This window comes from Jaculus jaculus, chromosome 2, assembly GCF_020740685.1.
Source record: "Jaculus jaculus isolate mJacJac1 chromosome 2, mJacJac1.mat.Y.cur, whole genome shotgun sequence".
Taxonomy (NCBI): domain Eukaryota; kingdom Metazoa; phylum Chordata; class Mammalia; order Rodentia; family Dipodidae; genus Jaculus; species Jaculus jaculus.
Genome location: NC_059103.1, coordinates 3,941,390 through 3,955,061, shown reverse-complemented (window position 1 = coordinate 3,955,061; position 13,672 = coordinate 3,941,390). Strand labels below are relative to the sequence as shown.

General features: G+C 40.4%; 1 protein-coding gene across 8 annotated transcripts in view; it reads left to right on the top strand.

Moving 5' to 3' along the window:
* Rnf216 (ring finger protein 216) overlaps nucleotides 1-13,672 on the top strand; it is a 152,438-nt gene that overhangs the window by 24,150 nt on the left and 114,616 nt on the right. For 6 of the 8 annotated variants that reach the window (XM_004671303.3, XM_045143296.1, XM_045143302.1 and 3 more), the window contains 2 exons: nucleotides 5,908-6,038; nucleotides 8,019-8,855. In XM_004671303.3, the coding sequence (XP_004671360.2) occupies nucleotides 5,908-6,038; nucleotides 8,019-8,855 (968 nt within the window). The remainder of the gene's footprint in view (nucleotides 1-5,907; nucleotides 6,039-8,018; nucleotides 8,856-13,672) is intronic. The other 2 variants (XM_004671304.3, XM_045143301.1) reach the window with 1 other exon arrangement.

Below are 13,672 nucleotides of genomic sequence, written 5' to 3'. Positions count from 1 at the left end.
AATAGACATATGGAATACTGAATTCAGTATATTCACCATTTAAAATTTTTTTTATTAACAACTTCCATCATTATCAAAAATACCCCATGGTATAGCTTGAGGCATGAACTTGGCATGAGTGCAGGCTTCACCAGAGACTTGTGGATAAGCACCTGATCCAGATCCAGGGTGGTGGTGTCCTGGTCCTCTTCAACATTTCCCTACAGACTCCACAGTCCATGAATCTGTCTCTGGTCTCGGCTCAGTTTTTCTTTTTTTCCTGTTGAAAGATACTTCATGTATACACTTCACATCTGTGCATTATTTGGGACCCTGTTGACTAAATTATTTTGTTGCTAATTGGAGTCCTCTGTTTGGTGGTCACAGAGCAGAGCCCTGAGCTCCCTGGGCACTGTGTTTGTCTGTGGGATTGGTGGGCCGCCAGTCTGCATGCTGGGGAATCTGACCCTGATGACTGGCTCGCTCTTCTTAGGCTAGTGGGTATGGCTCATAATCATAAGGGATCTAGTTCTGGGATTTTTTTTCCTTATAGAAAACCGGTCCTATAACTTTATTTGATCTGACATACTTAAATAATTTTTATAAATAGCTCTTATACCATGAAAGGTTGCCCCTTGTGATAAAACATACAAGATGTATATTTTTTTCTCGTTAGTGAAAATCATGCCTATCACTTGTAGTTCTGACAATTGCGATACTTAATTTCGGGTGTGTGGCATGGGGGTAATAAAGTGTTTACAGCTGCTCATTAGTCCTTAGACAGGAAAGGGACAAAGTTGGAATTGTTAGCGGGGTCAGTGACTTACCCTTTCTTTCAACTAATTTTACTGGTAATTTTTTTCTAGTCACTAAGTAAACAATGGACCATCCTTCAGTAACCTTTAGGGGAATAAAACAGGCCAGTGGGCTTTTTAACCACGGGGCAGGTGTTAGTATTATTTATATAGCATAACCTGAGGTCGTAGAGGACCACATAGGAGCCTGTAACCCAAACTGGAAGGTAACTTCTGGGATGGTGGAGGGGGTTTCCCTTAAAGCAGTGCAGCCCACATCTACCTCAGGTAAGTAGTTAGAGCAACTTGTTTCCAGATTTCAGACCAAATGAGACAAATTGTATTCTGTCTGTACTCTAATGCTTTAATGTTTTTGTTTTGTTTTATTCTTAAATAAACATTTGTTCTGAAAAAAAAATACCCCATGGTGATACCCTCCCTCCCCCTACTTACCCCTTTGAAACTCTACTCTCCATCATACCCCCTCCCCATCTCAGTCAGTCTCTCATTTACTTTTGATGTCTTGATCTTTTCCTCCCCTCATGATGGTCTTATGAAGGTAATATCAGGCACTGTATTCACCTTATTTATAATTTTGTTTGCTTGTATAGGTGTGTGTGTATGCATATTTGGCAAGTCCATATATATGTGCACATGTTCATGTGGAGGCTAGAGGTCAATGTCAGATATTTTTCTCGATTTCTCTCTGCCTTATTTTTTATTTTATTTTTTTGTTTTTTCGAGGTAGGGTCTCACTCTAGCCCAGGCTGACCTGGAACTCACTATGTAGTCTCAGGGTGGCCTCGAACTCCCAGTGATCCACCTACCTCTGCCTCCCGAGTGCTGGGCTTAAAGGCGTGCGCCACCACGCCTGGCTTTCTGCCTTATTTTTTGAGACAGGGTCTCAGTGAACCTGTCTCTTACTCCCCTGCAGTGAGATTACAGGCTTGCACTGCCATGTCTGGCTTTTACATGAGTGCTGGGGATCTGAAGTTAGGGCTTAACACTTGCAGACTGAGTAATCTTCCCAGACCACAACCATATTCTGAGCCAAATAAAAGAAGTTTTAAATTTCAGCAAATTGAACTCATACATACTCTCTAGCATATTGAAATTAAGATATAGACAAATTATAGAAATATTGGAGCTTCCTTATGTGTGGAATATAGCAATAGACTTTTTTTTTTTTTTTTTTTTTGAGGTAGGGTCTTACTGTAGCCTAACCTGACCTGGAATTCACTGGGTAGTCTCAGGCTGGCCTTGAACTTACAATGATCCTTCCACCTCTGCCTCCTGAGTGCAGGGACTAAAGGTATGCACCACCACGCCTGGCTGACTTTATTTTTTATTTGTTTGACAAAGAGAAAGAGGTAGAGAGAGAGAGAATAGGTGCTCCAGGGCCTCATAGCTGCTGCAAACAAACTCCAGATTCCATCTTGTGCATCTGGCCTACGTAGGTCCTGAGAAATTGAACCTTTGTCCTTTGGTTTTGCAAGCAAGTACTTTATCTCCTAAGCCATCCCTCTAGCCCCAGCAATAAACTTTAGAACAATCCATCATGATGGAAATTAGGAAATATTCTTGCAAAATTTCCATGTTTTGAAGAAAACTTGAGGCTTAAAATGTATGATAAGAAAAGCTGAGAAATTTAACAATCCAAGGCAGTGCTTAGCAAATGTAAAGGTCAAAATCGTCAGTATTGAAACCTTGCAAACCATGTCTTCTCTGCTGTAGCTAATCAGCAATACCATTTGTCTATTAGGATTGAACATATGCTTACCCTATGACTCAGTAATTTTACTCCTGGAATGTTTCCATCTGAAATGAATGCACCAGAGTTATGTACATAACTGTGCTATCCACAGTAGCCTACATTAGCACCAACTCTGATGTCCATCAAGAGAAGGATGAGGGCTGGAGAGATGGCTTAGTTGTTATGCGCTTGCCTGTGAAGCCTAAGGACCCCAGTTCGAGGCTCCATTCCCCAGGATCCACGTTAGCCAGATGCACAAGGGGGCGCATGCGTCTGGAGTTCATTTGCAGTGGCTGGAGGCCCTGGCACGCCCATTCTCTCTATCTGCCTCTTTCTCTCTCTCTCTGTCACTCTCAAATAAATAAAATAAACAACAAAAAAAGGATGAATAATTTCTGACATTCATGTAACGGATTCCATAAACAGCAGAGGGAAATATAACATGCAGTATGGTTGTTTCTTAAATGTGACTTGCAAGAAAGCCAGGCACAGAAGAATGTATACTCAAAAACAACCCAAATTAATAAAACTAATCTATGGAGTTAGAAGCCCACCCTTTGGGGAAGGCAGGAGATAGGAAAGCACAAGGCCACTCAGGTGCTAGAAATGTCTCCCACCCTTGTGGTGGTCATATGAATATGGCCTTTTGTGGTAATATGTGGAGTTATACCCTATATTGGGTAGACCTTGCTCTGTTGTATTTTAATGTTTTAAGTGTGTTTTATTCTTTTTTTTTTTTTTCAAGATAGGATCTTGCTCTAGCACAGGCTGACCTGGAACTCACTCTTTAGTCCCAGGCTGCCCTTAAACTCATGGTGATCATCCTTCCCCTGTCACCCAAGTGTTGAGGTCAAAGGCAGCTTAAGGACTGGAAACATGGTTTAGCAGTTAAGTGCTTGCCTGCAAAGCTAAAGGTCCCAGGTTCCATTCCCCAGGACTCAGGTAAGCTAGTTGTACAAGGTAGTACATGCGTCTGGAGTTCATTTGCAAGGCTTTGAGGCCCTGGTGTGCCCAGTTTCTCTTTCTTTATCTGTCTCTCTCAAATAAAATAATATACATAATTTTTTTAAACTGTAGGGTTTTTTAAAAAATATATTTATTTAAAGGAAAAAGAGGCACACCAGGGCCTCCAGCTACTGCAAACAAATCCCAGATGCATGCGCTACCTCCAGCACCTAGCTTATGTGGGTTCTGGAGAATTAAAGTTGGGTCCTTAGGCTTTGCAGGCAAGTGTCTTAACCTCTAAGCCCAAGTTTAGTTTTCAAAGGTAATTGGAACCTTAAGTGTTTAAAATGTGTGATGTGTTGGAGTAAATTGTGCCATCCATTGAACTTCAAATCAACTACTATTTCCACTGGATCCTCTAAAGTTAGGTGTGTTTTTCTTGGGTTATTTCTTCTGAGAGCAATGTACTGTTTCTTGTATGTGCAGTCTAAAACATACAGGCAACCAAGTGATTACCCATTAGTCTGTTTCTAGAGGTTATCCCCTTTTTTCACTTGAGCCCTATGCCTGGTATACTACAGGTAGAGCTTTTTTTACTTTGTACCTTTGTGAGTGAGACCAAAGACTTAAGTAATTACAACCATTTATTCAAGAAAATTTGTTGTATAGTGGATAAGAAGAGTGGAAATTGGTGGAATTCTCCTCTGAGGCTGCTGCCATTTCATTCCTGGCCTACAGGCACATATTTTATATGGTGGGCAAGTTTTACCTGAGTAGCTGGGCAGGCTAGGAAAACTAGTGCTGGAAGAGGTTGGTTTTATTTATACTACAGTGGAGGAGGGAGTGGGAATTATATGCCAGTGGCATTAAAATATCTGAGTGTGATGGTTCAGGCCTTCAATCCTAGCATATTGAAGGTTAAGGCAGGAAGATCACTGAAAATTCAAGGCCAGCTTGAATAGTGAGTTAAAGACCAGCCTACTCTACAAAGTGAGACCCTGCCTCTAAAAAACAAAAATAACACAAAAATCTGCCAGGGCATGGTGGTGCACGCCTTTAATCCCAGCACTTGGGAGGCAGAAGTAGGAGGATCGCCATGAGTTCAAGTCTACCCTGAGACTACATAGTGAATTCCAGGTCAGCCTAGGGCAAGTGACAGCCCAGGCCCAGGAGATGAGCCAGAATTTAGTATACGTGCTGCCGAAGGAAGCACACAAGCCAGAATTTAATGGAGGGGGAGGGGATAGGCAGGACCAAAAAAATTCCTAAATAAAGTGCTCTTTGTTCTTGGTGCTATGAAAGATTGTTGCCATGCCCATGCTTTCCAATGTGCAAGACAGACCTAAGAGGACTCTAGCAGGCTGTTTGTCCCTGGTGAACATAAAGCTTTGTAAAGGCAGGAAATAAAAGCCTGGCAAGCCAGAGCTACTGAATAAGACCTTGTCCCACAAACCACAAACAGAGGCTTAGGAGATGGTTCAGTGGTTATAGGTGCTGGCTTTCAAAGTTTACCAGTGCAGGTTCAGTATCCCAGTACTCATGTAACACCAGATGCAAAGATACACAGCAAATAATTAATACACGGCAAATAATTAATAATAATTAAAAAAAAAAACTTGCTGGACATGGTGGTACATACCTTTAATCCCAGTACCTGAGATGCAGAAGTAGGAGGATTGCCATGAGTTTGAGGTTACTCTGAGACTACATAATAAATTCCAGGTCAGCTGGACTAGAATGAGACCTTACGTTAAAAAAGAAAAACAAGCTGGAGAGATGATTTAGCAGTTGAGGGGCTTGCCTGCAAAGCCCAAGAACCCATGTTTGACTCTCCAGATCCCACATATGCCAGATGCACAAAGATGAGACAAGTGCAAGGTACTGCATGCCCACTAGGTAGTGCAAGCATCTGGAGTTTGATTGCAGTGGCCACAGCCATGGTGCGCCAATTCTCTCTCTCTCTCTTAAAAAAACAAAACAAAACAAAACAAAAAAACTTGTGCAGGACATGGTGGCACACACCTATAATCCCAGCACTCAGGAAGTAGGACAATCACTATGATTTTGAGGCCAGCATGGGATTACAGTGTGAGTTCCAGATTAGCCTGGCCTAGAGTGAGACCCTACCTTGAAAATAACAAAAACAAAAATAACTAAACCAAAACAAACAAACATATTTTAGCTTAGCATCTAACTTACAAAAAGTTGATACTCTTGGGCATTTTATCTAGAAATTCCCAATATATTACTGACAAAATTCAGCATGGAAACATGAGTCTTACTAATTGAGTCCAGGTGTCACTTTGAGGAGGTAAGTTAACATGCTAATAGCCATAAACTTGGCTGAAGCTTAGTCCTCTTTGTGCTAAAGCTAATGACAGAACTGAATGTTATTGTGCTGGTCTCGCAGTGACCATGTTTTCTGCCTCCCTGTAGACTGGATAGGTCTCAGAGATGGGCCCATCACCATATCTGACTCCTCTGATGAGGAAGGAATACCAATGCTAGTCACCCCAGCCACTCAGCAACATGAAGATGATCTGGATGATGATGTCATCCTGGCAGAGGTGAGTTTTCCAGACTTCCCATGAGTAGACACTATGGCAAGTCAGTGGTAGGACCTTTCTCTGGGCCTTGTGGAATAGCTGAGGATATTCTCCCTGTGTGCTTTTCAGTCATTCCTAGAACATCCCCTCTGCTTCTGCCTCATGTCATCTTCACTTGAGAAGCCATATGTGTAGAATTACCTTACGCACCTTTGCTCCTATCGACTACAAATCCATTAGCTTGTGTTGCCTTTTAATTTTACACTATAAACTAAAATCGTGCTATGTAGGTAACATATTTCATACAACATTGCCTCTTACTAAACAGGGGCAAGTTTTGTTTATCCATGTAGTCGAGCCTTCTTTTATATTCACAGCCAAGTCATTTTCCTTTTCTCTTTTTCTTATGATTATTTTTTTCTTTTCCTTTTTCTTTTTCTTCCAGGTAAGGTCTTGCTCTCTCGCTCAGTCTGAACTGGAATTTACTGTGTAGTCTCAGGGTGGCCTCGAGCTCATAGTGATCCACCTACCTCTGCCTCCCCCAAGTGCTGGGATCAAAGGTGTGTGCCACCATTCCTGTCCTTTTCTTTTTAATATTTTATTTATTTGCAAGGAGAGAGAGAATGAGAATGGGTGTGCCGGGGCCTCCAGTCACAGCAAATGAACTCCAAATGTTTGTACCACTTGTACCACTTTGTACATCTGGCCTTATGTGGGTACTAGGGACTTGAATGGAGGTTTTTAGGTTTTGTAGGCAAGCTCCTTACTTGCTGAACTATCTCTCCAGCATTTTTTTTTTTTTTTAAGTTAAGACCTTGCTCTGGCCCAGGCTGACCTAGAATTCACTATGTAGTCTGAGGCTGTCCTCGAACTCAAAGCTATCCTCCTACCTCTGCCTCCTGAGGGGGATTTAAAATATATTAACCACCACACCCGGCTGTCCTCTTTTCTGAGTAAGGGGTCTCAAAAAGGCTGCCTGCCTTGAACTCAGTATGCAGTAGATGGTGACCTTTGAATTCCTGATTCTCTTGCCTATACCTCTCAATTGCTAGGAATATAGGTATATACCACCACAAAATAGGTTCCTGTATTGAATATAGGCACACTTTCTTTGTAAAATAGGTTCCTGTATTGAATATAGGTTATTTCATAAGCTAAATATTTATCTCCCCAAACCTTTTATCATTTGTTTGTGGTGAAAAATTATAAAAGTTCTTTCTAGCTTTTTTTTTCCCCCATGAGAACAAGAAAGAGTGAATTGGTGCTCCAGGGCCTCTAGCCACTGTAATCGAACTCCAGACGTGTGTGCCACCTTGTGTGCACGTGTGACCTTACACATGTGTCACCTTGTGTGTCTGGCTTACATGCTATCTGGAGAATCGAAAATGGGTCCTTAGGCTTCACAGGCAAGCACCATATATCCAGACCCTTTCTAGCTTTTGTTTTGTTTTGTTTTTTGTTTTTCAAGGTAGGGTCTCACTCTAGCCCAGGCTGACCTGGGATTCTATGCAGTTTCAGGGTGGCCTTGAACTCACTGTGATCCTCCTAAGTGCTGGGATTAAAGGTGTGTGCCACCATGCCCGGCTCTTTCTAGCCTTTTGAAATGGATGATAGATACATCATTGTTACTTGTAGTCACCAGACTGCAAGACTATATTAGAGCTTATTTGCTTCTAACTACTTACCTAATTTTCTAGTTTATGTTTCTTTAGCATTTTCTTTTCATCTGCAGAGTAGCATTCTTTATTTCTTTTCCCATGCAGTTAAGTTTTAGTGGGTTCAGGTTAAATTATAATTCAAACTTCAGACTATGAGTGGTGCCTTTGATTCTTACAGATACCTATTGTGTGAATAAATTTCAATAATAAGTGTGAAGAATGAATTTGCTAAGATGGAAGATATTTTGATTTTGTTTTTTTTTTCCTATCTTATCACTGTATAAATACCTAAAGAGGCATAGACATAGGAAAGTGAATTATTAAAATTTGATTTTTTTCTTAGACACATAGACCTCAGACATCCCGACCCAATCTCATCAAACCAGCTGCCCAGTGGCAGAATCTGAACAGATTGCGAGAAGAAAGGCCTAAAAAGTCTAGAGCAGACTATGAAGCAGATATACACAGATATTTTTCCTTGTGTAACAACTCGTTGTTTGGTTCTGGGGCACAGGATGATTCTGAGGATGAGTACGGTGAATTTCTGGATCTTGAACCTCCTGGACTCTCTGAATTTGCTAAGCCAAGCGGCCAAACAGAGAGAGAGCCCAAACCTGGGCCAAGTCATAACCAGATAGCAGATGACATTGTCAATTCCAGATCTGAGCAGAAAGTCATTATATTGGGAGACAGCAGCCTTCTTTTCCCAGAAAGTGATGCTTTGGAAACTCAGAACCAATTATCTGAAGACTCAGAGGCAGAGGTCTTGTCAAATATTCAAGAACCAGTTGCCTCAGTAGACCAGGTAATTGAGGAAGAATACTGGCTTGATCATCCATACTTCCGGGCACTCAACCAACAACCTCTGGAGAGAACAAACCAGGTTGTCCCTCAAGAGCGGCATTCTGAATCAGAAATGGGCCCCTTTTTCTTTCGGCATGAATTTCCAGAGCCAGCTTTTCCAAGGACAGAACCCCAGCAGGAGGGGCTTCCAGGCCCTGCTTCTCCTCAGCCAGCTCATCCTCTAGGAGAACTTGAAGACCAGCAGTTAGCAATCGATGAAGAACCAGGGCCAGCCTTCCCCCTCCCAGGATCTCAGGAGGACAATTTGGAAAACCTTTGGGGTCAAGAAACTGCTGAGGTAGATCAAGAACTCATTGCACTGTTAGTCAAAGAAACTGTAAGTTTTATATTTTTATAATGATTTAAATAACTGTAGATGTACTGAGTCCTCTTTCATTGCAGTAAAACAATATTGTGTATATACTTCATCTTCCTAACTGTATAGAACAAATGAAAAGAAACCAAGTTATGCTTGCAGGAAACACTGTGGGTGTTCCTGTGCTACTTGTTGTTGGCATTGCTGCAAACCTTTCAGTTTTGTCAAAGGCCTTGAGTTCACACCAAAGCAGATATACTGGGTTTCATAGATCTGGGACGTCTAGTATGTCACCTGTAGCCCCTGTTGCTGTGTATATTTATTTTATTTTAGGGGCAGTTAATAGTTTTCTTTTTATTATAATTATTAGTGTATCCATATTGGTCTTCTATTAATTGCAACGTTTTTTGTTTACTTTTCTTTTTTCCCAAGGTAGGGTCTCGCTGTAGCTCAGGTAGACCTGGAATTCACTATGTAGTCTCAGGGTGGCCTTGAATTCACAGTGGTTCTTCTACCTCTGCCTCCCCAAGTGCTGGGATTAAAGGTGTGCATCACCATGCCCGGATTATTTTTTTTTAATATATTTTTTATTGACAACTTCTATACTTACAGACAACAAACCATGATGTTTCCCTCCCCTCCCCCACTTTCCCCTTCATAACTCTGCTGTCCTTCATATCCCCTCCCTCTGTCCATTAGTCTCTCTTTTAACTTGATGTCATCATCGTGTGATAGAGGGATGGCTTTATGGTTAAGATGTTTGCCTGCAAAGCCAAAGGACCTAGGTCTATTTCCCAGGACCCACGTTTGTCAGATGCACAAGGGGGTGCACACATCTGGAGATTATTTGCAGTGGCTGGAAGCCCTGGAGTGCCCATCCTCCCTCCCTCCCTCCCCCTCTCCCTCCCTTCCTCCCTTTTTCTCTGTCAAATAAAAATGAAAGTATTTTTTTAAAAAAAGCTTTGTAATTTTATGAGATCCCAGTGGTTGATTAGTGATTTTATTTTCTGAGCAATTGGGGTTATATTCAGAAAGTCATTACCTATGCCAATATGTTGATGGGTTTTCCCTACCTTTTCCTCTAGCAGTTTTAGAGTTTTAGGTCTGATATTATGGTCCCTGTTCCACTTGGACTTGATTCTTGTATATGGAGAAAGACAGGATCTATTTTCATCCATCTATATAGAGATACTCAGTTTTCCCAGCACCACTTGTTGAAGAGGCTTTCTTTTCTCCAATGAATATTTTTGGCATTTTTGTCAAAAGTCAGATGGCTATAGCTGCCTGAATTAACATCTGGGTCCTTTATTCTGTTCCACTGATCTATATGTCTGTCTTTGTGCAAATACCATGTTGTTTTTGTTACTATGACTTTGTAATATAGCTTTAAATTGGGTATGGTGATACCACCAGCCTTATTTTTGTTGCTCAAAATCGTTTGGGCTCTAAATGGGAGAGATTCCCTAATTACATCCTCTGCATATTTGTTAGTGTATAGGAACGCTACTGATTTCTGTGTGTTTATTTTGTATCCTTCTATGTTGCTAAAAGTGTTTATCAGCTGTAACAGTTATGCTGGTAGAGTCTTTAGGCCTTTATGTATAGTATCATATCATCAAATAATGATAAATTGATCTCTTCCTTTTCAATATGTAGCCCTTTTATGATTGTCTCTTGCCTTATTGCTATAGCTAAGACTTCCAGTACTATATTAAATAAAAGCCAGGGCAGTGGACACCCTTGTCTTCTTGTTCCTGAATGTAGTGAAAAAGCTTCAGGTTTTTCCCCATATAGTATTATGTTGGCTGTAGGTTTGTCATAAATAGCTTTTATTATGTTGAGATATGTTCCTTCTATTCCCCATCTCTAAGACTTTTTATTTTTATTTTGTACTTTTTAATTTTTTTGGTTTTACAAGGTAGGGTCTCACTTGTAGCTCAGGCTGACCTGGAATTCACTATGTAGTCTCAGAGTAGCCTTGAACTCACGGTGATCTTCCTACCTCTGCCTCCCAAGTGGGATTAAAGGTATGCACCACCATGCCTGGCTTGCAATACTTTTAACATGAAGGGATGTTGGATTTTGTCAGATGCCTTTTCTGCATCTATTGAGATGATCATGTGATTTTTGTCCTTCTGACCATTTATATGATGTACTATATTTATCGATTTGTGTATGTTGAACCATCCCTGCAACCCTGGGATTAAGCTAACTTGGTTGGGGTGAATAATCCTTCTGATATATTCTTGTATTCTGTTTATCAGTATTTTGTTCAGAATTTTTCCATCTATGTTCATGAGGAAGATTGGTCTGAAATTTTTTTTGTTCTGTCTTTTTCTGGTTTTGATATCTGGGTGATGCTGGCTTCATAGAAGGAGTTCAGTAGAATTCCTTCCTTCTGTTTTTTTTGTTGTTTTTTTTGTTTTGTTTTTGGTTTTTGGTTTTTCTAGGTAGGGTCTCATTCTGGCCCAGGCTGACCTGGAATTCACCATGGAGTCTCAGAGTGGCCTCAAACTCATGGCAATCCTCCTACCTCTGCCTCCCGAGTGCTGGGATTAAAGGTGTGCACCACCACACCCGGCTTTTTTTTCTTTCTCCCCCTCGAGGTAGGGTCTCATTCTGGCCCAGACTTAAGTTTGAGAAGCAGTGGGGTTAGTGCCATGAAGGTCTGGTAAAATTCACCAGTAAATCCATCTGGGCCTGGACTTTTTTTAGTTGGGAGACTTTTTAACTGCTTGGATCTCTGAACTTGTTGTAGGTCTGTTTAAATGGCTTAATCACATCTTGATTTAATTTTGGTAGGTCATATATATGAAACAAGGAAAGCATCCATTTCTTTTAGATTTTCAACCTTAGATGCATTTACTTAAGTATGTCCTTAAGATTTTCTGAATTTCTTTGTTATCTGTTGTAATGGTGCCTTTTCATTTCTAATTTCATTTTTATCTTGTCTCTTTTCTGGTCAGATTTGCTAAGGGTTTATCAATATTATTTATCCTTTCAACAAACCAACTCTTTGTTTCACTGATTCTTTGGATTTTTTTTAATGGTTTCTATTTCATTAATTTATCCCCTAATCTTTATTATTTCTTCCTGTCTACTGGTTTTTGCTTTGTTTGTCCTTGTTCTTCCTTTTCCAAGGCTTTAAGGTGGAGCATTAAATTGTTTACTTGTGAGCTCTCTTAATTTCTTAATTTAGGCCCTTAGAGCTCTAAATTTCCCTCTTAGGACTGCCTTCATTGTGTCCCAAGGGTTTTGGTATGTTGTGTTCTCATCATTTGATTTTATGAATTTATTGTTTTCCTTTTTGATTTCTTCAATGACCCATTCATCATTTAATAGTGTTCTGTTTAGTCTCCATGAATTTCTGTAGTTTTTCTTGTTGATTTGCAGTTTAATCCCATTGAGGTCAGATAGAGTACAAGGAATTATTTCAGTTTTCCTGCATTTGTTGAGATTTGCTTTGTGTCCTAATTAATATATGGTCTATTTTAGAGAATGTTCTATGTGCTGCTGAGAAAAATGTATATTCTGCAGCATTTGGATGGAATGTTCTGTAGATATCTGTTAGGTCCATTTGTTCCATGACATCATTTAATCCAGATGTCTCTCTGTTTATTTTTTTGTCAGGATGACCTGTCAGTTGATGAGAGTGGGTGTTGAAGTCACCCACTACAACTGTGTTTGGTGTTATCTGTGACCTTAGTTCGAATAGCATTTGTATGATGAAGTTGGGAGCCCCCATGTTAGATGCATATACGTTTAGGATTGTAACGTCCTTCTATTGGAGTGGGCCTTTAATCAATCTAAAGTGACCTTTCTTTTTTTTGTTCATTTTTTATTTATTTATTTGAGAGTGACAGACACAGAGAGAAAGACAGATAGAGGGAGAGAGATAGAATGGGCGCCCCAGGGCTTCCAGCCTCTGCAAACGAACTCCAGACGCGTGCGCCCCCTTGTGCATCTGGCTAACGTGGGACCTGGGGAACCGAGCCTTGAACCAGGGTCCTTAGGCTTCACAGGCAAGCACTTAACCGCTAAGCCATCTCTCCAGCCCTAAAGTGACCTTTCTTATCTTTCCTAACTAATGTTGGACTGAAGTCTACCTTGTCAGATATTAGTATAGCAACCTCTGCTTATTTTCTAGGCACATTTGCTTGAAACACCTTTTTCCAACCTTTCACCTAAGATAGTGTCCATTCTTTGTAGAAAGGTGAGTTTCTTGGAGGCAACAAATTGAAGGATCCTGACTTACTCTAGTCTGCAAGCCTGTGTCTTTTGATTGAGGCATTGAGGCCATTGATATTAAGAGTTATTATTGAAAGGTATGTATTTATTCTCTCTGCTCTTATTTTGTAGTGCTTCCTGTTTTCCCTTTAATCGCTTGTTTTAACTATTGAGTGTGGTGTATTTTTTTCCCGTTTTCCTCCTGTGTGTGTTTTGCTTTGTCTTCAGCTTAAAGGATTCCTTCAAGTATTTTTCTGCTGAGCTGGTTTAGTTGTCATAAATTCCTTTAGCCTGTTTTTGTCGTGGAATCTCCTTTATTTCTCCATCAATTTGGATAGATAGCTTTGCAGGATAAAGTAATCTTGGTTGACAGTTGTTACCTTTCAGCACTTGGAATACATCATTCCTTCTCCTTCTGTCTTTTAAAGTTTGTGTTGAGTAATTTGGTGTTACTCTGATGGGCTTGCTTTTGTGCTTTTTCTCTCTAACTGCTTTCAATATATTTTCTTTGGTTTGTATGTTTAGTAGTTTAATTATAACATGGCAAGGAATGGTTCTTTCCAGGTTTTGTCTGTTTGGTGTTCTAGAGGCTTCCTGTATCTGCCTTGGCA